At 40.8% G+C, this 26,758-nt stretch overlaps 1 protein-coding gene across 2 annotated transcripts in view; it reads left to right on the plus strand.

Annotated features, from left to right (window-relative positions):
- The window catches only part of FBXL18 (F-box and leucine rich repeat protein 18), a 58,618-nt gene extending 47,595 nt beyond the window's left edge, over positions 1-11,023 (plus strand). The window contains exons 5-6 of one of the 2 annotated variants that reach the window (XM_036741214.1): positions 6,338-6,531; positions 6,620-6,638. In XM_036741214.1, coding sequence (XP_036597109.1) covers positions 6,338-6,494 — 157 coding nt within the window. In that variant the 3' untranslated portion in view covers positions 6,495-6,531; positions 6,620-6,638. Of the gene's footprint in view, positions 1-6,337 lie in introns of both variants that reach the window. The other variant, XM_036741213.1, reaches the window with a different exon arrangement.
- Positions 11,024-26,758: the final 15,735 nt, after the last annotated feature.

Here is a 26,758-nt window from a genome sequence, read left to right on the forward strand (position 1 = left end):
AATTTGATATCAATGATACATGTGAAGTCATGCAAAACATATTTTTATATTAGCCTTGCTGAACAACTTCTTTAAAATTTTTTTTTCAAAGGATATTACTACTCCATTCCATAGAGCTGCACTTCAGATTGGGCCGTTATTTTATTCTTTTTCTTCTTGCTTCTTAGAGAAGACAGTACATGAAAAGCTTTTACATATTTCACAAACTTAGTTGGTGTTTCTTTACATCTTGTGGGAAGTATCCAATCAACTTTTTCCTCAGTTTTTGAGGAGAAGAGAATTTAGGGGTGAAAAATCCAAAATATTTTCCACCAATATTTTAAAAAAAAATTTTTTTTAGGTAGCCATTTTTCTACTGCTAAGTCAACCAATTTAATCCATGTTCTAGTATTTCTGCCTGCCCCTTTTGAGGGAATTTCCTAGGCAGTCATAAAAATAGTAGAACTACAAGATATATTTAGAGATCACTGAATGCAATGTGAGGGTGATGTGATGCTGGAATGGTGAAGTGACTTCTCTGAGGTAACACATTTAGTTAGTGTGTCAGGACTTCTAACTTGAGTTTTTGTTTATATATGTATTACTTCCTTTACACTACTGCTTCACATGGAAAAACCTGGAACCTTTCTCAAAAGATAATACAGTATGTTGTGAATTTCTAAAAATTAAAAAAAGATCCTAACTTAAGTTCAGCATTCCCTTTTAGATTTTCCTCCTTTTAATTTTACCCCTAAACTATGTACTGTCGTGGCCGTTGGTGGTAATTGAACCCAGTGTAGGTCATGCAGCCTACAAACCGTTCCGGTTGCTCTTCTCACCCATATACGTAGATAGCCTCTGATCCAGTATTGTTGAGATTGGGAAGGGGGTGTGTGTGACTAGAAGACTCCTGGCAGACCCATGACTTCTTTTTTTCCTTGGCTTTTGTCTTTAAATCACAGTCATTTAAATTGACAACAACCAAATCCACCCCCTCAATCCCCGCAATTGAACCATCTCTTATGACAAAGAAAATAAATAAACAAAAGCATCTGCTACAGTGCTGGCATCTGATAACATATATAAATAGTCTGCCCTTGTAGTTCCTTGCCTTTGCATGGAGAAGGCATGTTTCATTATTAGATTATCAGTTCTTTGGGACCTTCATTGGTTTTCAGGTACTTAGAGTTTTGACTTTCTTTTCATTTATATGGTTATAATCATAGTGTATATTGTTGTCTTGGTTTCTGCTTATTATCACTCTGTGTCAGTTCATAAACTCTTCCCTATGTTTTTCTGAACTTTTATAGTTGCTTAATTCATGAATTAATTCTTAATTCGTGTCTGACATCACATTCATGTTTCAGTCTGTTACTGTATCACAGTTTATTAAGCCGTGCCACACACAGTGGGCGCCTTGTTGTTTCCAGTTCTTTGCTGTCACAAAGAGTGTCATTAGGAGTATTTTGATATCTCTTGGACTTATGTTTCTGACTCTGACTTCCCTGGGGTATAGAGGGATCACAGAAGGTGAGGACAGTTTAGTCTCTTTCCTTGCATAATGCTACACTGAAATACAGAGTGAATCCCTTCTTCAGCACCACCAGCCACGTGTTCGTGTGCCTTCTTCCCACAGCCCCTCTGACATTGTCCTCATTGATTTTTTTTTTTGGTCATCTGGGTGACTTTGCGTGGTGTGAGATGAAACCTCAGAATTGTTTAAATTTTAATTTCTCTCACTATTAATGGCTTGGAGCTTTTGGAGTTTTCATGCCACTTGGAGTTTTTAATTCTTCTTTTACCAGTTACCTCTTTGTAGTTGACATCTGGAATCCTCTAAAACAACATCTTGTAAAACTTTGACTATTTGAATCTCTGGAGAAATGAGAGGGTTTGTTATTGTTTTTTATTGATAATCATTTGTTTTTGTATCACATTAATTTCAGGGTATTTCTCTTTCCTTTCTGCTTCCCAGCAAGCCATCCCTTCTTTGTAAGATCACAAAAAAGAAAGTGAGGGAAAGTTGTGACTCAGTGAAACTTTCATCACTTTGGCAGTGTCTGACATTATATTCATATTCCACATCTGTTGTTCCTCAATGAGGGTTAACTTTTTTGGATATAGATCTTATCAAATGTATCATTTACTTTGCTGCCTTTTTAAAGTATAACTGACCATAGATTAACCATTTTTAAATCACTTTTTTATCTTTAGTATGATTATCTTTGGTAGCAGAGATGAATACATTGAAGATAATGGTGGCCTCACTGTGTTAAATGGCCAGAATGTTGTGGGGTTTTGTTTTTTTTTTGAGTTCTTGTGTCTGCTTTTTATAGTTTTCCTGTCATTCCTTGCGTTTTTCCCTTTGTTAGTTTATCTCCCTCTAGCAGCTCTTCTCACCATTTCTTATTGCTATATCTAATTTGCTGTGGGCTTAGAAAGTAGATTACCAAACGTGATAGAATTTTTTGTAAAAATAAAAACAAACAGGCTCTGAGTGAAAACTTGAGATCTTCTGTTATATGATCTTGATAATGTACGTGACTTTTATAATGTCTCTTTTAGCCACTTAAAGACATTATCTGATTTTCTGGTTCTCATCTGTGTTCTAGATAGGTGAGGTTGCTTAAATGTCTGAGTTCTGGATAGCTGAGGGGTTACTGTAGTACAGTGTTGTGATGGAGTTTAAGTTTTCTTTATTGTTTAGTTTCAGCATGTCCACTTGTGAGTGCTAAAGAGGCTAGCCAAGGTCTTACACTGCCTGGTAACGTATTTTGAAGTGGGTCTGTTCTGGAAACATTAATATTTGAAAAGAATTTTCATTTTGACCAGACTAGCTATAAGTACACTGGACTGGCTTTAGTTTGACTTTTGTTCTTATTTTGGAATTCTAGGGCAGAGGCTGTAAAAGAGAGCCATCTCTGGAGTTAGAAGGAGCTCTCCTTGACTTTTTGTTGTCCTTGGTCAAGGAAATCATACCAGAGGGTCAAAGTTCCATGTTCTGTGTTCTTTTGGTTCATCCTGAGTCTAGTCTGGTTACTACTGTTCATGGAACAAATAAAGGATGTTTTCTTTCTCCAGAGTGCCTTTCCTACCTACTTTTTCCTACATCACTCCATTTTCTTTTTCCTTTTCTCCCTTTCACAAACTGTACTTTTCCAGAAGAGATAGTAGATCCATGCTGCTATTTTGGGTCTTCTGACATCTAAACTGGTTCTATGTTATTTTTTTTCCTAATTTTTCTCATTATAAATTGTATACTTTAACACTGGCTAGAAGTCTAGCCAAATTCGAAGTTAATCCAGGCATGAAATGAAGTAATCAGTTAAGAATCGTTTGTTTTGAGGTTTGGATTTTTTTTTTAGCCACCTCCACCCCTTGCTTTGGAACCTTTTGTGTTTGTTTTTTAAGTGCTGATCACTTAAAAGTAAGGGAAAAACATCGAAAAAAAAACTCAGGCCCACCTGGACAGCTGTATGAAGAATGGAATTGCCTTTGGGGGAAGATTGAAGGAACATACACACAGCATCTGCAGCCACATTCTTTGCTTTTGGTAAAATGCTAATCCCAATTTAACATTATGACAGCAGCTCATTAAAAGCCGTTTGGAAATGTGCAGATCTAGGCAGCAGAAAAGAAGGGGCTTTGCACGCACACAGTTGAGAATAATGGTAAACCACGTGGGTCTCATTTTGTTTTAAATCAAGTAAATTACACAAAGGGAATTTACAGGCATGGACTTGCTGTGGTATGTAGCCTTCAAGGTTCACAGTCACATAGATAGCTCCTAGTTAAAAAATACAAAACAAAATTCAGAAGGTATTTTGCTGGCATTTTTATTACGAAAACATCAAGTTTTATGAGAGCCTTTCTGGCATTTACTTTACATATGTCATAAATCCAACCCTTTATCAGGTATTTGGGGTTTATGCTTCTGCTAGTTGTAATATCTTGCTGGATAACTTGTTTTGAAACTCTTTTTTGTATTCTTCTAATCAAAAGTCAAGATTGCTTTTTCATTTGTCTGTCGTGTATAGCCTGTCTAAACTTGAGGGTTGGTTCGTCTTAGTTTTAACAAAGCTTTTCCACTAAATAAAAAGGTTATGTTTTGCTCATTTGCTTTTTCCTGTAATATAAAAAATACTAAAAAAAAAAAATCATCCTGTAGGAATTTCTTTCAATAGCCAAGAAATACAGAATTATTTTCTTGACTTCAGGAGTGTAGTACTGTTCCATCTTGAGATTAACTTTGTCTTATCAATTCTACATTTAGATATTTTAACCAGTTTAAATAATAGCTACTCAAACATAGCATAGTCATGGAATTTTAAGAGTTTAGAAGGGGCCAAGGATCACTTAGGCCAATCTCCTCCTTTTATTCATGAGAGGAAAAATAACCTTCCCCAGATTAGGAAGCTAGGTAGAACGAGGACTAGAACAGAGTTCTCTTGCCTCCTGAGTTAATGCTCAGCTCCATTATGCTGCCAAATAAAACACACAACATGGTGTAATCTGGGGGGGTGGGGGTGGGAATAGAGACCTTTTAAGAATATGTGATGTAATTTTCCCTTTGCCTCCTGCTTTTTCAAGCTTCTTTGCCATCTCTCTGTTCACAGTCTCTCTCAAGCTCTGTTATATTTATTCTTTAACTGGCAGAGAAACAGTGGAATGGTTCACCAGAATTAAGATTGAAAAGGAAACTTAAGAGTCCTGGTACATGAGGAAGTAGCTGCTGGGAAGGGAGGGGTAAGAGGGAGATTTAAACAGTTAACCATTTGATACAATTCAGTGACTGTTCCACTTTTCAAGTTTTTCAGATCCTTAAATTTAATTAACGTATAAGGGGTCAGCTCTCCATCTACTGCCACCCAGCTGCCACCCACAGGGCAGGCATCTGAAGGAGAGACAAGAGACAACAACATGTACCAGGCAGGTCAATATACCACAACCACCACCTTGACTGCCATTTTCCCTCAGACCAGGACCCAAGAGCTTTTGAAGTAACAAAGTTTCCAACCTTGTCTCATAGCCATCATCCTGGAAAGCAACCCCTATGGAGATGTAGCCTGGTGATTGCTCCTGGGGGTGGTACAGCCACAGCCACTGTGACCCAGAAAGGAGAGTTCTTGCCACTAAAATCCTTGACTCTGTCAGGTGGTTCAGCATCAGGAACTAATAGAATCTATCCATGGGAATGACATTAAAGAAGAGCCTTTGGCATCTGCCTTGCTTCTACATCCTAAGGTCCATGGTCCCTTTCCATATGACTTGCAGCTGAAACCTTCTACGTGACTTGTCTCCCCCATTAGAATATGAACACCTTGAGGGCAGGAGCTGCCTGTCTTTTCTGTTTGTATCCCTAGGGTGTGGCACAGTGTTTTGCACATAGTTTGTGCTTAATAAATGCTGTTTTCCATTCATTCATTCAGAATTATGCATGGTTCCATGTTTTTCACATAATACTTATATTTTAACTCGCATACTCAGAGCTAATGTTTTCACCTTTTTTTTTCTTTTTTAACTATAGTATATTCCCTTTTTCTTAATATAAAATGATTGAGCTTTGAAGGAAGTTTACAGGTTTCCCACTCATCCACACAGTCATTTAAATAGCCTAGAAAATTAGACTTAAGTCCTGGAATTTGACATTTTCGAGAAACACCATGCAAGAGAGAACATCCAAGTGCATGTTATCGTTGCCTTCTGTCCACCTGACACCCTCCCCTCCCCCAATTTGATTTCTGTCTGGCTCAGGGGCTGCAGATTCACACCAGATTTCATTCTGTTTATTCTGAATCTAGAGATGCACCTAGGAGTCTAGAGTAGTTCTTTAGCCGACCTAGCAGCTTGAGCCTACTCCATGGTGAACCTGTGGTGGCCCTCGGGGATCCCAGGTTGGTTTTCAGCTCCTTGGCTCTCTTAGATTTTTGTCACTGCAGCTGGACCAGTATGATTCCAAGTGTTCTTTCTGCCTTTATCTAAAGGCAGAAACTTTGGATTGTCATCCAAGTGAAACAGATAATGTCCAGATTGGATTTTACTGACTTTGCTTCCTCTTTTCCCCCACCCACACGTCCTCCTAAATACCAATTTGTCTTCCTGCTTTGAAGGACAGGGCATATTTGGGGCTTATGAATTCATTATTTATGAATCATACAATTCATTGGTCTTAGGTTGAGCCATGAGAAACTTTGAAGGTGGGAGGTTCAGAGAAGGTGGTTAAATGCTTTCACTTCTTGCCTAAGTCAGTTTCTCTTCTTTCCAATCTCTTGGATTGTAATCATCCCCCCCTTTGCCTTCATATTTAAAAACTAGTGCACATTGGCCTTCCCTGGCTAATAACTTGTTTTTTATTTAGTTTCCAGGCAGAGCGTCCAGCACTAAATGTCGTCATTTTCCCCCTGCTCCATGAGGGCTTGACTGATGTCATCAGAGATGTCCCCATGATGCACCTGGATGAGATTACCTTGTTCAAAAGCAGAGTGGCTGAAGAACCACCAAACCTGTGGTGGTGATGGCTCCATCAGGAAATGGGATGGTCTGCATCAACAGGTGAAATCATTTTCCTTTAGCCTGAACTTTACCCTCCTCATCCCTCACCAATTTCTTCAGCTTACAGCTGCCTTATTGGATGCTTTAGAATCACTTCAGTCCAATTCCACCACAAAGCCAGATGAGACTGGACATTTCCATGGGCACGTGAATGTGGTCATTGGGTTATTCTGCTGCTGCTTGTGCTCTCCAGTACTCTGCTGAGAAGCCCCATCGGAGTGGTTTGGCCGTTTCCTTGTGGTTGATACCAGTTCTTTGGTTTGTAATGTAAAAGGGAAGAAAATATTCCCTCTTCATCCCACTACATTCCACTCAATATGTTTCACTAGGGCTTTTGTGTGTGCTTAGCAGTACATTTTGTAACCTTTTCTCTTTTAGACACTTTCTTTGTGACTACTTGTTGCTTTGGTGAGATTTATATTGAGAGTTAAATGTTAACAGGACTACAAGAGGAGAGTGAAGTGGACAGCCTTAAAAGGGGAGGACTAATTTAGTTAAAATAGATGTGGTGCTTGGTACCCAGGCATGAGGTACCATGTGTGTACTTGCACATGAAAAAATATATCAGGATAACATCTCTATGAGTGATATAATCTATTGACTCGTTTCAAAGACCAGTGTACTGTAACCTTTCTTTCAGCAGACTTTTATATGAACACTGCCATAGTCTCCACATTCAGCCATTTGCACTTAGCCCTTGCCCCTCCCTGCTTTTGACCCTAGGGACACTTGAACCTTCCGAAGAGTACGTGTATTGAGTAGATTTATTCCTTCACTTGGTATCACGGAGCTAGGAAAGACTGGCTCAGAGAGCCCGGGAGCAAATCCAGCCTCCTCCAGGATGTGCTCCCTTGCAGCCCACTTATCTCCACCTCTGACTCCATTTGCATCTTGGATGAAGCTCAGGACCAGTCTTTGCCAGGTGTATGTGAGCCTCTGGGCCTGAGATAATGAAGGGAGGGTTCTCTATTCTTGCAGCAGCTTGGGGACTGTGTACCATCCAGGGAGGGGGAGTTTTAAGTCTTTAGGCTGCCCCAAGACAAGGTGGAAAGGGGATGGGCATACTCTCTTCCCATAGCAGCTTGGCAAAAAAAGTAGCTGTGGAATCCCTCGAGGAGTTTGGGCAGAGTCCCTGAAAGAGTCGGGTGTTTAAAGGGGAGATTCAGCAGATGAAGAAAAGCAGCCTGGAGGAAAAATAAGAACTTAGTCCATGACATAGAAGTTGCTGCTTTGTCTTTGGCAGGGCACCATGAAATTAGGGGTGCTCTGGACACCTTGGGGTGGCCCTTCCTTTGTGGCTGCTTCCACTGGAGGGCACTCAATACTAGAAGTCTCAGGATGTGCACAGAAGGCCTGAACATGGGCTGGAATTCCAGAAAACCTGCGTTGATTTAAAATTGGTCTCACTCTTCAGTCAAGATTTGGTGGTTGTGGCCCTCCAAGACCGAGAAGAACCATCTTCTCTGCCATTGTGGGGTTGTTGCATAGATGGGTGGGGTCTGATACTTTACAGCAGTGCAGGGAAAGCAGTAGCAAAATGCCTGGACCTACTACCTGGCTAGCGGATTTCAAGCCCAAGAAAACTTTGGAAGGTGGGGAGAGGTTGGGGGTGGTGATAGTGGCACTGATGGCAGCAGCTCAGCTTTGCAGTGTGCAGTCTCTGGATTCTCTTATCCTTGTAGCTTCTAACACCAGGCAGGGTGTTTTTTTGGCTCTTACCAAATTATCAGGGGCCATCAACTGATACTTTCTAGGCATTCTCTCTAAGGAGAATTCACCAACTTGTGTCTTCAGGGACTTAAGTGAATCATTCCCCTAGAGGATTTCTTTTGCCTGTTTTTCCTGGTATCCCAGCCTTTCCTCCTTGTTCGGCCAGGTTTTGTAGCAACACTAAGCCAACAACATGATATATCACCATTTTAACTTCAATACTAGCTCATAATTAAAATGAGCTTGTTCCTCTTCTCTGTGATGCCTGGAATTCACCTTATAATAGCTGGCTGACAGTCACTAGTGGATGCCCAATACCTCACAACCTCTACCTTTAACTTCTGGTGGAAATTTTGCTTCTCTTGTAACCATTCCTTTGCCAGTGCCCTTCATCATCATGTTTAAAGTCTTATTTTTTTTGCTCAAGACTTTTTATTCCTCTTTATTACTTATCCAGTTCCTGATCTCATTTTTCCATTTCCTCTCTTAGCTGTACCTCCCTTTCATTTATCTGCCAATACCTCTGGTGACCCACCTTCAAAAAACCTGCCAGACAAACCAACCTTTTCCTCTTATTGCTCACATTGTAGAGAGTACAGTGTTTATCAGATAAGCTTCCTAATTCTCCTATGCCCCCTCCTGGGTGCACATCCTCTTCCTCCCAAGGATTGAGATCTAATCCGTATAATAACTACTTCAAGGCAAGTTGTGATTCTTCGTTTTCCCTGCCATATGAACGTTATTGGCCCAATTAAGTATTTTATGAAGCATTTTTCATAAAAGGACTTTTAACAGATCTCCCAGGTTCTTCTTGAAGTCAGATTCCAGAAAGTGGGTAGTAAGTTGAATCTCCTCTTATTATAAGCTCCCACCTTCTACCTTGCTGTAACTTTGGGGACACAGAGTAACTTGGATCCTCAAAAAGATGAAAGTATTTGGATCACTTTATTCCCTATCTCAGGGAGCCCAAGAACCAACTCAGTGTCTGCACAGGTAAAGCTCCTTTGCATATCCCACTTCTAGAATGTTCCAGAGCTCCTGGACTATTTCAGTTCCACTGAACTAATGATACATAATATAACATATGACCCTGAGACTTAGATATACAGGTGGGTACCATTTTATTTGCTCCTGTTTTTCTTAAGTTCTACAAAGCTATAAAGGTACCTTTGAATATGGTCTGAAATAGAATCCAAAATTAAACAACTCTAGCAGCAGTATGTGTCTTGATAGGCATAAACACTAACATACATTGGTGCCATCATGCAATTTGCCTTAGTCTTTGTTTTGCTATAGGAGGTCATCTGAAGTCTTCTTGGTGATCTGTAGGCAAACATTTCAGTGCTTATTCCAGAGTATCAAGGATTAGTTGAAAAGCATCATCTAAAAATGAAACTCTCTTCACAGCTAGTCTTACAGAGATTCCAGAAAATGCTACGTATTGAGGAGCTAGGTATGAATGGAGATGGGCATGGGTGGAACACAAATGAGCAGCACATTTTTGCTTCCTTGCTTAACCTGAGAGATTGTGCTCTGTGGATACAAGTCAGTCGGCCTTGGTTTGGAGGATAGGACCTATCTTGCATGATGGAAAATGGTGGGCTGCACAGCAGCCGGATAGAAAGTCCTGGATAGAAAGAATGACCTTTCTCTGTACATCAGGTCAAGCTGTAAACACACTGCTGATTGCACTTCAGACCTGAATGCATTGTAAGAAGACATATAGTCAAGATTAATTACCAGTGCATCATTTTTAGGAGAGGTCGATGAGATTCTGTCAAGCAGGTGTACTAGCACATTAGAGTTCCTCATCATGGAGTGAATCTTTATCCTGGGCATGATGTCTCGTTTTAAAAGATATGTATAGCCTTAATAGATGTAATAGATCACTTGAGGTCTTCATCTTGATCTGTAGGCAAACGTTGCTAATTTCAATGTCTAGTGCAAAGCATCAGTGTCTACTTTACATGAATCATCTGGAAAATAAAATTGCCCTTACAGTCACTGTCTAGAGTTGCTCAAGGTTGGCCACATATCTGAAATGCTGTCATAAAGCTAGGTATGAAAAAAGATAAACACAGGTCGGAATCCACTGAACAGTATGGGTCTGCTAAGTCCAGTCTTCTACCCACACTGGGCACCTGGAGGTAGCTTCAAATGTGTAGAGAGACTGTTCATTCCAGCAGTCCTCACTTGGTGTGTCCCTGACCCTAATAGGTATACCATATCCCAGGTCACTTCGAGCAGATATGATGCTCATACCACATGCCATGATGCAGCAAGGGACAACTCCACATAAGCCATCACCACAGTACTTTTATGGTTTTATAGTTTGGGCCCCCCAAGGGGTGTTTGATGATCCTTCCTGTGGTGATGGCAGTTTCAAGTGTTATCTGATATGGGACCTGAACCAAATATCTCTGAAATGGCTGTTTTTGCTAAAGATTTGCTCAAGAAGATGGGATTCTTCACTGCACAGAATGAGCTTACTAGCCCAATTAAGGAAATGGTCTATAGAATACTCTGCACACACATTGGTCCTAACAAATTCATAGTATTCTTATCGCTTCCACACCCTTATGAATTCCATTGCTGTATCGAGAGACATCTCTGCTAATCCTAATTACAAAGGCTCTGACATGCCTTGTTGTAGAACATCTCACTGCTATGTCACACCAAAGGACGTCCAATAACCAGGATTGAGATTCTCTTTCATGATGAAGGGGTGGGGTGATAGCCAAATCCTTGATATCTGTCATGTATTTAGTGGACAGTAGTAAAAAAGGGAGTGTCTGATGTAATCAGTCATGCTTGGCCTGGGCAAGACACCCTATAAAGTACTGAAAATGACAACCCAACAAAGCCTCTTTAGATCTGACAGTGAGACTTAATGTTTTTTAGGGGGTCCAGGATAATGCTTATTCTCTCTTGCTCATTTTAAAATATGCATTGCAAGTGAGGTTCCTAGAAGCTGGGGACTCTCATGCTGACCTAAGGGTTTTTGAACTTTCAGTAGCAGAAGCCACAAGCTAAGGTGTCCCCACGTGAGGTTTACTGTTGGTTGAAGGATGGATGTGACTAAAATAGGTGTCAAAAATTGGAATTAGGCTGAAGTTATGATCTAGTTCTTGTCCTATCATATTATCAATAAATGGCAACAGTGAACCATAAACAAATACTTTGCTGGAGGTGTTAGTGTAGTCTACCAGATAACCACAGTGTAAGTAGGAATCTTAGGCCGCATACTTATCATTTTTAGGAAACCTGAGAATTCAGAATGTCTTCATTCTTGATGACGTTTGCTGTTTGCATCCCACCCCTTATTATAGGCAGCTTTGCCTTATTCCTCCTTTCTCAGTTGGGGGGAAATTGAGGAGTGGGACAAGGATTTAACTGGATAAATCACCTCTTTCAGAATAAATAAGTCCTTGTCCATAGACCATAACTTGTCTTTTCTAGGCCAATTCTCTCTCCTCCTTTAGTCCTTAACCTCATCTTTAATCATAAGTAGAGCTCCTCGGTTTCTTAGATTTGTCCCATTGGAACAAAGAGTACTGCATTTTTGCATTCTTTAGTGGAAATTTTAAGGTAGTCTTTGCTCCAGAAATGAAGGGGGTAGTGACAGCCATTAAAGATTTTTCCCGTGTTTTCTCCGAGTGGGTTTGTTTACAAGGTGTAACACACTCCGATGTGCTAATGGATAATGGACTCTTACACATAAACTGAGCCATGATTCTTTCTTTGTGGAATTTGAATTTGTCAATCATGAGTCTTATTATCCAACCTGCTGTAAAAATTAGAGCTAATTCCTGGGATATCAAGAATTGACAAATCCCTAGGCTATGTTTGATATGTAGAATAGAGCACATGTAACACAGGGATGCAAAGAGTCCATAACAGCAAAGTCTTGTCGGGCCATCAGCCAGGTCACATGAGGTGTAGGTACTGGAAGAATTACATAGGTTTGGAAGTTGAGGTAGAGAATCAGTCATCAACTCAGCCCCGATGAAGAAGGATAGTAGTAGCCACTCCGATTACACCTGCTAGTGGGCTCAGCAGTGAAACTCAACTAGGTGTGGTTGGTGACTAAATTTATAGCTCAGGGGTTTGCTCTTAGGGCTTTGCAGGCCCTTTGGAGTGTTAGCTGGTATATGATGGGATCTGTTACTCTCCAGAAGAAGACAGATGGAATAGTAAATGGTACTAGATTATCTCCCAAGGTGAGTCCCATTTAGGCCCATACAGATGATCAGGTCAGGGTCAGCCATGACTTGCTTTGGTATTTCAATAAATAGTTCAATATAGTAGTGGAAGGTGCCTGCAGAAATCAAGGGTCATGGGCAACATAGTCAGATGCTAATCTAACTTGGCCAATTAGGAAATACTTCGTCTGTTACATTCAACCCTCTTAATATTTGTTTTAGATAGAGCATTAAAAATAGGGATGCCATTGGAACAACACCTTGGCTGGCCTACTTGTACAGGCCGCTAGAATACTAGGATCCTCTCTGGTATTGGTTGATTGTATTTGTGGCATGCTTTGAAATGGTATGAGAGGATAACTCTGTTAACCACAGCTGCCTCCTCAATCCAGACATGACTCATAAGCTGCCCCCTTCTTCAGAACTCATCATTTTGACTGAAGGTAGGTGAGAGTAGTGAATTATATTCTTCATCTCAAATTACTGGAAGGTAATGAGCTGTCCATAGAAAACTACAGTGTTGCCAAGGATAGTTTGTAATGTTTTTAGTGGGTAGAGGACACCAGATCCTTGTGTCTGCCCTATCAAAATGCTTTCCTCCCGTCTGCCTAATCAGAAGATGAAGTAGAGAGAAATTGCCTAACAATGGAAAGACCAAAATCCAGAGAAAAGACACTGTTGCCTTTCACTGTCAGGCGCTCACACCTCATTCTACACTTGCACCATTAAGACCAAAGCGTAAGACTGATTTAAAAACAATAACAATAAAAAACTCCAAACACATTTTCCAGTCATGATATCCTATGGGGAATAGCAGGTAATGCATTTTCTCTAGTTCCTTTGTCTAGTTCTTTGTCTTTCCTTGTCAATACTTTCAATATTAAAGTTTTCTACATATGCTACTCCAAATGGACATCTCAACTCTAAAGAGTCATTACGCACACAAACAGATCCTCAGTTCCTTCTCCAGCAGCTTTGACCTTGATAATGTTGTCTGGGAAATGATGTAAGCAAGAGGTGCTCCCCACATGTCCCCTCCAAAGTCCCAGCTTCCATGTCCAGTGTGAAGGGAAACCCCTGTCCCGTAATTCTCACACATCCCGGTTTGCTAAAATTCAAAATTAACTCGCAAACCCAAAATAGCTATCAATTAGCTCTTAAAGATAACATGAAAGAAAATCCTAGAACTGAAAAGATTATCGCAGCCTACAATCTGACATCAGTTTCCATAAAAATATAACATTTCCCGAGAAGTACCAGTGTTCTCAAAACCCATTGCATATCCAAACCCACTCAGATCACAGATGCTACACATTGAGTCATTTTTCAGTTACTGTTATGCAAATCCTCAATTACTGCTTGTTTTATTACTATTCTAACTCGCTAGTTATAGCTAATGTCTATAACAAACTTAACTTCTTAAATTGAGCTTTTTAACTTATGGAGCTCCAAATTTTAGACATTTGTGCAGTTGAAATAAGTATTTTAATTCAATTATGTATCAAATATTTTAATTGTCACATGTCAGTTAAATAAGGTGAAGGGTCACTCCTGATTATTCTGAGTAACTCTATACAGGGCCGTGGAAATAGACCAGATCCTTCTCAACCCTGTGTTGATTTAGCCCACAGGATAATGGCTACCTCTCATTTGAAGCAGCCTTGTCTTCTCACCCAAACAGTATGAATTTACATTACATGAACTTACACTGGATAATTTTTAGAAATTCTAGAGTTTTTTGAAAAATATACTGTGTGTGTATATATATTTAATTTCAATAGAATAACAAAGTATTGAAACCTAGAAAGCATTTTAGGCTCTTACTAGTGGCCTGGTTAACCTTTTCATATTGCCTTATTTATTTTGCGCTTTTGAAATAAACACAGCTGTTCCAAAAGTTAACAGCCACCTCTTACTGAAAAATAAAGGACTAAATTCATCAGTTGGATGGTGGCAAGGTCTCTCTTGCTTAACTGTCCTAGTGTGTTGCGGATGTGATTTCCTTGTTATCTGTACCACTCACTGGTGAATAGAAATACTTTGGATTTGAGTCTTTTAGGCATGTAACCTCTTCAGTACCCCTAGATCTGTTACACATCTGTTTGGCGCAGTATTCCCAAAGGGCTTCCTGAGGGAACTCAGAACTTCCAGATGTGCCATCTTCCCCTCATCCGGTCAGTATTCTCATCATAGCAGTGTCAGAGCTAAAGGTGCTTTCTATAGGTTCACTTCTCAGAATGGTAGCCAGTTGGGTGGTGTACATTGTTTTTTGAAGGGCCCAGGAGGAGGGAGTGACCTGCCTAACCTACCTACATCTCCTGCAGGCTTTCAGCTTCTCTTTTTTTTTTCTTTTTGGATCAAGGCTGTCAGACTTGTTTGTCCTGTCTTTGTCATTCACCATATAATTATACTGTGGCCCAGCCTTATCTGTGCCACGTGTACACATCTATGTGTGTATGGTCTGATTTATGACCGTACAGATCTGAGTACATTTAAACAGCCTCTGCAATAGCCCCTTCTTTGATTTTCCAAAGTGATTTGCCTCTTAAATAACGTAAGCACTGTTCTATGCTGTTTTTGTCCTGTACTTCACCTTGCTGCTAAAGAACCAGGATAACTGATCATTTGATATGACATTTATCATTTCTCCCTCCATTTCTTAAATAGCAAATATTTTTCAGTAGTTTACTCCTTTCCCCAGGAGAAATGGCACTGGAGAAACCTTCCTGTCCACATCCTCCTCCTGACTGCACCTTGTTTGGAGAAGAGGAAGACATTTTTAAAATGTCACTTTTGAAGAAATTTGTGATTATCTCCTCTTAGTGTGAAGTAGGTGCCCCGTATCATAACAGGACTGCTTATGTCCAACATGGACAAAGCTCTCTTTCCTGCTTTTATCTTATGGAGAGGGAAGTATATCAGCATTAGGAGTTTTCTGCCATCATTTTTGCTCCTTAGCTCTTCTCGAAGCCCCTGAACATAGTGCAGCTGGTTTTGTCAGTCATCTCTTTCCATCCCTGAAAAAAATCAAATGTACTTGTTTGCCAAGGTGATATATTAGACCTGTCTTTTTCCTGCAGATGATACCTCTCTAGTCCTGCCATACCCTTTCAAGAACCATAGGCAGCGGAGTAGGGTTGATCAGAGCTCTGGGGAAGCAAGGTGTAGGCTGTGAAAGGAATGGCGATCTGAATTCCTGGCCTTGATTTTTTTTCCCCCAAATCTAGCAACAGTCTGATTGAAAGGGAGAACATGGGGGAGGGAGTGTACTGTAGGAATGCTGCAATGCTGACCCCTTCATATCCAAAGTGAGGCTTTTTCCTTTACCATCATAGAGTTAGTTCTGGCCCAGTGGACATGAATCGTGAGGAAAATTGCTGCTCCTGTTTTCTCCCTCCTGGAAGATCCAGCTGCCAAAGAATAGGCAGGTGCAACCTGTTAAACATGCGAGCTTGTCGCCCCCAAGAATTGGTTCTTTCACAGGTTAGTCCCACTCACACATAGTCCTTTTGAGTGTTGCAGACTCTTAAGGTGATTTTTTTCTATAGTTTTCTTTTAATCAGAAGGTTTCTGCTTGTACTAAAACCAGAGGATTATGCCTTCCCTAGGAATTTATTAGAAGGATATGATTGTATCTTTATGACTGGGGCCTAGCTATTCTATTCTCATGAGCAAGCAATTTTAAACAGTAACATAATTTATACTAATAAACAGGACTGGGAAAAGGGCAGCCCCCAGGCAGAGAAGGGGTATCAGTAGTGGATGGAAATGAAAATTGCTGTGAAAAGAGACACCAAAACTGTAGACCTGATATTTTTAGTGTCCCTGCAACAATCCTTTTACTTAGAGTGAGAATTTCCGCTGCTTCTGCACTCGAGACAGGATTCACCAGATGTTAATAATGTGCTTATTTTCTCTAAGTGCTATTTTGGCACCGGTGTTAATTACAATTTATATTCTGCAGCATTTACACTGGGAAAAGAACCCACCCTAATAGTCCCCAATTGGCAGAGCTGGGCTATTAAGCATAGTACCATATGTTCTGAGCTGAGAAAAGCATGGGACTTAGAGCCTGGTCAGCATTAAAGCTCTAAAATGAGTTTTATTGTGTGTGTGTTTTTCTTTGATTATGGGGGTGCTAGGGAGTGGGGTGGAGGTGAAGTGGATTGGAGCAAACTTCCCCTTCCCCCTTCTTTTAAGATTTATTTTATATCTCCTACTTCAAGAAGAGGACCTACTTTTAATTTCCCTACTTCTTATCCGAAGGTTCTGGATCATTGTGGCCTCTCCAGCTTTTTCTTCTGAGCAGCACATTGCTCATCATTGTGCTGCTTGAGAGCCACGAGAGGGTTTAGAGCACCTGGGTCCTAGCTGTCTCAGGCTGGATGACATGGAACTTTCAGCCAAAGAAAGTTTGTGCGTTTAAGGACCCTTAGCTTCCCACTCTACATGAGAGAAGGGGGAAGGAGGGTTCTAAATTTGATTAAAATTAATTTTACGTTCAGGCTCAGAGAAGCTGGATTAAATATTCTTCCCATTCCATGGGAAGCAGCGTGGTGCCATGGAAAGAGTGTTTGATTTGGAGCCAGCAGACCTGAGTCCTGGCTCTGCCACTTACTACCCCTGTGCCCTTGGACAGCTTACTTCCCTTAAATGTAAAATGAGGGGATTCTACCAGGTAAAGTACTTTCTACTGTAAAGTCATTTCTACTTTAAAGGCATTCTAGTGTAAAGGCCTTTCCTGGTCTAAACCTATGATCCCTAATTTTTTTTAAATAAAGCTTAATTTTTCTTTCTTTTTTTTTTTTTTTAAATAAAGCATTTTGATTTGGTGGCATGACAGTCTGTGTTCCTTTTTAAAACTAAAAGAAGGAGTTGAGACGCAACAGATGTGCTTTCAATTCCTCAGTGTTTAGGTGCCCATAGTCGTGCGTGGGCACCCCGATGAGGAACTAAAGTGCCAAGGGCAGGTCCTGATTCAGGTTCTTTGTTTCATAGCTTTCATTTGGGATCCATTTCAGTAGTGACTTGTATAGAACCTTGGAAACCTGATCTAAATTGGCGTCTCCTCACTCTTAGACACAGAATTCAGATCAGCATCTTGTAATCTTAAAGGATGGTTAGGAAAAAGCATTGGCCCCACGCTGTACTGCTCAGGTTTCTTATGTGACAGAAATGTGACCTATAACAAATTCAGTTCCCCTTAAAAAAAAAATCTTGGTCTAGCCTTGCAGTGCTGATTTTTCAAATCGTCAATCTCCCTTAACTGCTTCATGCTGGGACTTGTGTCTTGCTGTTGGCAGTGAGATGCCCTGCAGCTGCCAGTTCACAGGGTAAATGACTGAGAAAAGGTGATCCCTGGGGTGTAAAGGGTAAGAAGCTGCCACAATGAGTGCCAAGGCAGTTTTCAGAGTGGATGCTTAGGAGCAGAGTCTTGCTCAAAATGAAAACTCTGTGTGTGTGTGTGTGTGTGTGTGTGTTTGTGTTTGTTTGTGTGTGTGTGTGTGAAGTGATTTCATTGTAAACTGAGAGACCAATACCGCCTATGACTGACACTATCCAGAGAAGAGCAAGTTTTAAAATCAATGCATTTAAGATTGAATATTGAAGGGAAGCAAGCATCTTGGTTCCATGATCTGTGATCTAAACACTCCTTGTTTGATTAGATACACAAGCAGATGATTTCCATAGAAACCAATGGGGGTGTGGTCAGAGAAGTCATGATTAATAGGAAAGGGACCCTGCCTGGGGCCTTATTTTAGGGGGGAGGAGGACAGAAAAAACGGGGGTGGGGGTGGTTTAGCTCTTTTAGAGATGGGGAAACTCAAAATGGAAAATCCTTATTTCTTCCATTAAGTTATGAAGGTAGCCTTCCTCTTCTTCCTGTCCCCATTTTCACTTGCTGCTTTTAGGATTCGAAAATTGCTGGAAATAATAATAAAAAAAGTTAATGGATGAGGCAAGATGATTAACACTGTTGCTGTTAGCAGCAGGATCCTGGCCATTTCAGCCATAAAACATGAAGCAAGGGAGACATTGACCTTTCTGCTGTTGAAATAAATGGAAAAGTCGATATCCATTGTTTTCAATGGCATCGACCTCTTGACACCCCTATTTTCCCCCCACTTTTTTTTTATTGACAGTAAAATGGTGGAGATGAGGAGGGTCTGAGGGAGAGACACTTGTACCAGTCATTGATCTCATTGAGGAAAGAGAATTAGAACTCTCTGAGACCTGCAGAATACTAGACATGAATGGAAATCTGAAAACTGTACATCTGACAGAGGGAGATCAATTTAGACTTAATTATCATACTTTTTCAGGCTCTTTAAAAAAAAGCCACTCGTGTAGAATTTTATGTTGTTATCATGAGGTCAAGGCATCTCATTTTTTCCTCCTGCAGTCCCACTGCTGCAAATTTCATCAGTGTACCGAGAATCATTGTTAAACCAGGCATTGCTAATTAGCTCCGTGACAATTAAGTAATGTAGCGCAATGCCATTAGGACATAAGATCAGTTTTTGAAGTGGAAGCTACAACTCCACTTCAAGCTGAAGGGGGGTGGGGGGGGCGAGGAATATCTTTTTACCAAAATTCTAATGAAATACAAAAGGCTCGGTGACTGTGAGGATATTTACCTGTGTATTCAGTCCCAGGTACACTCACTCACTCGGGTACCTGCCCCCATGCGTACGTGATCATGTCAGGCTTGTAATTCTTGTACAATGATTGTCAATAGTGTTGATTTAAGTGGAGTGAAACTGGTCGCTTGATTTATCGCTGTCCGTTTGTGTGTGTGACTTTTACCAAAAAAAAATTGTATCCGTTCATCATAGGGTGATTTAAGAAGAGACTTACAATGTCAACAGTGTTACAATTTAAGGAGGCTCAAAGAGTCCGGGTTTATCATGTGATAAGGTGCTATATTATTAACAGCAGGAAACAGAACCTGTTTACAAGTGAGTGACAAATTGCTCAATTTTAATGACTTCATCTGTGCACTTGGTTTTACACTTGTATTTTGCAACTGGATCTTTGTGTTCATAGTATCAAACCACATATTGAATGTGCTATTTTCATGTAAATTTGTGGCATGTAAAAGATTTCAAATAAAGTGAAATGGATTTTAAAAAGGTTACCTTGTGTCTTTTGCCCCGTTTCTGAGAGGGGATTATTGGTGTTCAAATGAAGCCTTGTGGGTATAAATCAATTATCATCCAAAGAAGACTTATTGAAATTTCAACTCCATTGTATATGCCATCAGGGGCTAAACAAGATCTCTTGATCCACTTTTACAAATAGACTGTGCCAAACAACGGCCTCTTGTGTGCAGGCTTTCCTCTATTCACCTGGTTCACAGAATCACAGAATCTTGGAGTTAGAAGAGGATCTGGTAGCTATAGAGTTTAACCAGTACCTGACCGAGAATTTCTACATCCCTGACAGGCGCTCATCCAAGTCTAATTTGAAAATCTCCCATGAGGGGGCACCATGTCCTGAGACTGCCTCTTCCACTTTTGGACAGCACCAGTTATTAGGATTTTTTTCTTCTGTGGATCCAAAATCTTTCCCTCTATAGCTTAGACCCGCTACTCCTAGTTCTGGCATTTGAGACCCGAGTATATCAAATCTAAACCTTCTCCCAAGGGACAGCCCTTTGTATACTTGACGCTAGCTATCCTGTTACCCCTAAGTCTTCTCCTCTATAGGTGAAACATCTCCAATTCTTTCAGTCTTCCTGTTTTGTGAACCGAATTCATTGTCACGGTTCCCAGTCACTATCCAGCCCATCAGCTTTTTTCTTAGAAAATCACACTCAGAAGTGAACACAGTACTCCAAGCACAGTCTTCCCAGAGCAGAATGCAGTTGGATTATCAGGATATTTGATTCCACAAACATCAAGCCCCTATCTGAAAAGCCCCTGCTGCTGTGTCTGCCGAGCGAGCTGTGGTAACGAACCTCATACCCCTTGCCCTTAAGGAATTTAGGTCTAGTAGGGCAGTTAAGACCTAAACAAATAACTTTAATACACAGGGGTAGAATGGCATGAGGGGAGGTGGAGGGAAAGAGGCATGAGAATTCCCAAGAAGAAAAGAGCATATCTGGGGAGGATTTATGGGAGTTTTGAGCTGGGCCTTGAAGGGCGGTAGGATTTCAACACGCAGTGATAGAGAAGGAAAACGGCGTTCTAGGATTGAAGAACAGAATAAAGAAAGTTTCCCCAGAAAGTTTTCCTGCTTCCCAGAAGCAAAGAGTGAGTAGTCAGGTTTGGCCGGATCGTAAAGTGTGTCATAACTGAGACTTATATAGGCCTTTAATGTGTGCGGGATGCTTTGTACCACTCGTCTGAGCCTCCCGGTGACTGCTCAAGGAAAGCTCTATAGGTGAGGAAGCAGAGACTCCGAAAGAGCTTAAATGAGGAAGTGGCAGAGGCGGAGAATTGGAACTCCAGGTGTGGTCATAATGATGATACTACTACTGCTGCTGCTGCTACTATTACAACTACTACTGCTACTACCACCACCACTACTACTACTACTACCACTACTGCTACTACTGCTACTACTACTATTACTACTACTACTACTACTACTACTACCACCACCACCACTACTACTATTACTACTACTACTCCTGTTACTACTACCACTACCACTACTACTATTACTATTACTACTACTACTACTACTGCTACTACTGCTGCTGCTACTACTGCTACTACTACTATTACTACTACTACTACTACCACCACTACTACCACTACTACTACTGCTACTACTACTACTACTGCTACTACCGCTGCTGCTGCTGCTACTACTACTCCCTCCCCTGCCTCATTCAGTTGTGCCGGCCTAGAGACTTGATTAGTTATTATTAGTTATTCAGACGCTTCCCCGCCACCCGCTTAAGGCTTTCACATTTTGCCGTGTTTCACGGTTATTTCTCAGATCATAATGACGACAGCTGGGTGGCTCAGGAGGTAGAGCGCAGACCCTGGAGTCAGGAGGACCCGAGTTCAAATGTGACCTCAGACATGTACTAGCTTTGTGACCCTGGGCAAGTCACCTAAACCTGGTTGCCTCCCAAAACATCAAACAACAATAATAAATGGTAGTAGTGATGGTCGCGGCTGGCATTTATACAGCGCTTTCAGGGTTTGTGAAGTGCTTTGTTGTTTTGTTTGGTGTCACATCTCTTTTGATCCTCCTAACTTTGTGAGGCAGGTGCTGTTCTCCCCATTTTACTGATGGGGAAACTAAGGCTGATGATGGTGAAGTGACTTGCCGGGGTCACGCAGTCTGAGGCAGGATTTGAACTCAGGTCTTCCTGACTTTGAGTCTTAACACTGTCCTCTGCCTGCCACCTAACTGCGGGTATCCTGTAGAATTGTAAAAGGCTTAGCATGTTAGGGAGGGACCAGAGAACAGAGGACCTTGAATGGTTAACCAAGGAGTTTAGATGTCATTCCCTGGGCTTCAGGGGAGCTATTGAAAGATTTTGATGGGCTGAGCGATGCCCTCGGAGCTGTGCGTTAGGCAGAGTAATCCTGCAGGAGTGACTTTGGAAAAGGAGGAGAGATTGGTTAGGAGACTATGACAGCAGTCTAGGCAAGTTTTTAAACATTTGTTTATTTATTTTTAGTTTACAACATTCAGTTCCACAAGCTTTGGAGTTTTAAATTTTCTCCTCCCTCCCCAAGATGGTGTGCAATCGGGTAAAAGCTTTACATATACATTCATATTAAACATATTTTCGCTTTAGTTAGGTTGTAAAGAAGAATTATAACCAATGGAATGAACCACAAGAAAGAAGAAGCAAAACAAAGCAAAAGAGAGAGAGAGCAAATAGTGTTTCCATCTGCATTCAGACTCTGTAATTCTTTCTCTGGATGTGGATAGCAATTTCCATCATGAGCCTTTTGGAATTGTCTTGGATCAATGTATTGCTGAGAAGAGCCAAGTCTATCAAAGTCAGTCATCACACAGTGTGGCTGTTACTGTGTACGATGTTCTCCTGGTTCTGCTCCCCTCACTCAGCTTCAGTTCATATAGGTCTTTCCAGGTTTTTCTGAAGTCTGCCTGCTCCTCATTTCTTACAGCACAATGGTATTCCATTACATTCATACACCACAAGTTGTTCAGCCATTTCCCAATTGATGGGCATTCCCTCAATCTCCAGTTCTTGGCCACCACAAAAAGAGCTGCTATAAATATCTTTGTACACCATTTGTATGATCTCTTTGGGATATAGACCTAGTCTAGGTAAGTTGTGATATGTCATTCACTAGGCTTCAGGGGAGCTATTGAAAGATGTTGAGCAGTTGAGTGATGTCATCAGAGCTCAACTAGAGTGGTGGCGATGGGGATGGAAAGGAGTAAGTGGAGGGGAGAGGCAGAGGCAGTACCTTGTGATGACTGAGTCTGGGACAAGGGATATGGAGGAGTCAAAAGGTAACCCCCAAGTTTCAAGGCTGGATAATCAGACGCATACAAGAAGGAGCCTAAGTGTATATTATTATCAACAATAAAAATAGATAACATTTTTATAACACTCTAGGGTTTGCCAAGTATTTTACCACATTTTAGGGAAATATAGTTTTGAATAAGTCGAATTTAGGGTACCAAATGGACTTAGAGGTAGAGATGTTTCATAGAAATGGGGGGTGGGAACTTGCAGAAGTCAGGGTTGATCATGTAGGTTTGGGAGTCCTCTATACAGAAATGATAGTTCAGCCTCTGCAAGGTGATGGAATCTCTGAGAAAGAGAGCCTAGAGTAGGAATGCCCAATGTTTTTCTGTCCCTATACCCCTTAGTTTTCAGGAACCTTTCCTGTATTCCCCATTCAATATGAAAAAGTAAATAAATTCAGTTTTATCCATATGCACATTAGAAATAAGAGACTAAGTTTAATTTCAAAAGGATAACATTATTACTTATTAGATATTCCCCATACTCTTAGAGAAGTCTCTTATACTCCCTGGGGGTATGTGTACCCCAGCTTGGGGAGACCCTGATATAGGAAAAGAAGGGAAGGGAGAGCTGAAGACAGTAAATTGGATATGTACTAAACCAGCTAATCTCTGTAGGCGTGGTCCAAGACTACCATATAAACAGAATTGCCCCATGATTTTCCTACTTTTAACCAAGAGCTGAGGTGGGAAGGAGCTGAGATTTAAAAAAAAAAAATCTGTTCATTAATACAGTACTTCAGCAAGTGTCCTTCCCAATATAAGAAGGAGCTGACCATTCTCACTGCTGAAGCTAAATGTGACAGCCGGGTGATATTAGATGGGAATTTGTGTAGTTGAGAGAAATTACAGCAGCCCTTACTTCAGAGACACATTTATGACTCGATCATTACAATGACAGATAAGAGTGAGGAAGAGGGGAGCCAAGTCTAAGAAATAACCGTGAAATATGGCAAAATGGTGAAAGCATTAAGGTGGGAGGGGGAAGTGCCTGAATCATAACTAATCAAAAGTCTGTAGGCCAGCACAATTGAATGAAGCATTGGCTAGATCTCTGTTTCTCAGCCGTACCAGGCTTGACCCTGGATTTCTCCTTTCAGGAGCTTCACGAGGGCTGGGAAGAATAGTTCAGAAAGTTTCCTGGAGACCCTGCTGCCTAAATTGCCTGGCAAAGTGAGCTTTTGGTGCATGTTATATGTGAAATATACATACACACATATAAATATGAATCTATATATCTTTTACACACATACACACACACATTTGATGGTAGTCTTTCTTCTACAAAACACTTTATTTGTCATAGTGGATAAACCCAGTAGGGTTATTTTAGCCACACTCTCCAACTTATTTTTGCTTCTTGTACTGTTGCTTTTGTTTGTTTGGTTTGGTTTTTCCACTGTCCAGGTGGAACTTGTGCTTTTGAATTAGGGTTTCCTGACCAGTATACAAGATTAAGTGCTTTTTTGAGGTTTGGAGAGACTTAACACATTTTTTTTTCTAACTTCCTCCCGAGCCAAATCCATCTTGTGACAGAATAAAAAAAAGACGAGAAGAACCGATAGGTTTTCATGGTATTCTCTGTCTATAGCAGTCTTTGCAGCATTTCATTTTGACAGGCAGAGCTTCAGCAATGGAGACCTGACAATTCTAGAGATGTAAAGAAAAATCGAAACTGTATCAACAAGCACCTAGTAGGTACTCAATAAATGCCTGACTGTGTGTATGTATGGATGGATGTATACATACGCATATGTATTTATGTATGTATATATATGTGTGTGCGTGTGTTGCCTATAACTTTAACACTATAAGGACCAGAAATTAAGAATACCTCAAAGGTTCAAGCTACAAGGCAAATAAAACAAAGATAGGATGAAAAATCACAATGTATAATTATAATAAAATTCTTATGTCCATTGACACACCTGGTTCTTCTAATTTTATATATACGACTTTCAATTTTTCCTGAATAATTAGCAACAGCCCTAGAATGTGAGACTATTGCATATGGGGAAAGAACTTCAGCTTATCATCTAGTCCTACTCACTTATTTTATGGCAAAGGAAGCTGCCTCCCAGAGGGAAAGTGACCTGTCTGAAATCATACAGTGAGTTAGTGGCGGAAACTGGATTAGAATTCAGGTCTGCCTGTATAGTGAAAAGCTAAACACAATCCCCAGATTCCCCTTTCAAATCTTTTGCTGCAGCTGATATCAAAGAACAAGAATCATAGACCTGGATTTTGCATCCGCCTTGAAAAGTCATTGTGGTGTGCTGGAAATAGCATTAAATTGAGAGGCAGTGAACTTGCTTTACTGTGTGTCTTTGGGCAATTCACTTTCCTTCTCTGGACCTCAGTTTTGTCATCTGTAAAATGGTCTGTAAAAGGTAAGATGATCTCTGTCTTCCCTTTCAGCCGTAAAATGCTATAATCCAGTCAGAGAAAAGATCAAAAGTTGTATAAAATGTAGATCAAGAGACCTAAATCACCCATAAACCTTAATTAGCCCCAGAACACTGAGTGTTAATATTAGCCAAAGAAAACATTGTGTGATGATTAACCACCCCCCTCCATTTATATCTAGTCTTTCCTTTAAGAACTTCAAAGTATTTAGTTCATATAGTATTTGATTTATGAAGCAAGGAGGAAGTGTTACTCCCAATTTATAACTGACCAAAATAATGTACCCAGAGGTAAATAAATTACCCAAAATCATACAGTTGGCAGAACCAGGATTTAATTCCAAGTCTGCTTATCTCCTAGGTTACTTTTCTTTCTAAACAATAGATTTCCCACTCCTCACCCCCACCCCTAAAGGAATGAGAAGCTGTTGTAATTTATATTTAAAGGCTGGAATTTAATAGAAGAAATGTGGTGATTTTGAGAGAATAGCTGGTGGGGTGTCCTCTGGCTTTGGGGAAGGAGGAACTTACCTGAACAAAGCCCATTTTGCCCCCACTTTCAGAATCCAAGTCACACCTCCATCCTCTCCCGCTTCTTTCCAAAACTCCCTCTCTTGTGGAAGCCCAAGATTAGCTTGTGGAATGAGGAAGCCAGGAAGGGTGTGTAGGCCTAATGGCTGTGAGAGAAGGCGATGAGAGAGCCTTCATTGTGCTCCCCAAACCAGACAGCCGAATCATGGCGCTGGACAGGATGTTGACAGCTTCACAATATGGGTTTCTCTTTGTTTGTTTTGGCTACTTTACAACATTTCTGAGGGTCAGAAACCTCACACCTGCCAGATGGTGGTGGCATCTGACACACCACTCTGGCCTGGCTGATGTGTCTTTGTGCCCAGAGGTTTCAACAGGCAGTCTGCCCCGAAGCTTTCACCTCCACCCTCTGTTGTCCTCCCTTACAACAATTCCTTTGTATGACATGCAAATACCCCTTGGAGGCCTTGGCTGCTTTGTTTTAGCCTGTAGTTGAGCTGGGAATACTAGTTAGTTCAGACTAGACTGTGGCAGCTTGAGCTGATATTCTGGTAGGGAGGGCCTGTGTTCTGGGGAAAAGAGAGTTCATGGTGCTACCCTAAAGAAGACTGTAAACTGTATTTTTACAGGCATGTGGAACCTTTCCCTGTAGGTAAGCACCTCAATGCCAACTTGAAAATGGCTTGAGATCTCAACACTAAAATCAAGGGATATTTTCCTTGATCATATCTGCTCCATAGTAGCAGAAAGGATGGTCACATAGTTATCTGGTAAATATGTGACTGTCTAGACAACTAAGATGGCCTGATTCTCAACATGGTCTTAGATTCACCTGATGGTTACATAGTCACCTAGTGAATTTGTGACCATCTGCACTGCCAAGCTGGTTTGATTGTCAACATGGTCTAA

This window comes from Trichosurus vulpecula, chromosome 1 (assembly GCF_011100635.1).
Source record: "Trichosurus vulpecula isolate mTriVul1 chromosome 1, mTriVul1.pri, whole genome shotgun sequence".
NCBI classification, from domain to species: domain Eukaryota; kingdom Metazoa; phylum Chordata; class Mammalia; order Diprotodontia; family Phalangeridae; genus Trichosurus; species Trichosurus vulpecula.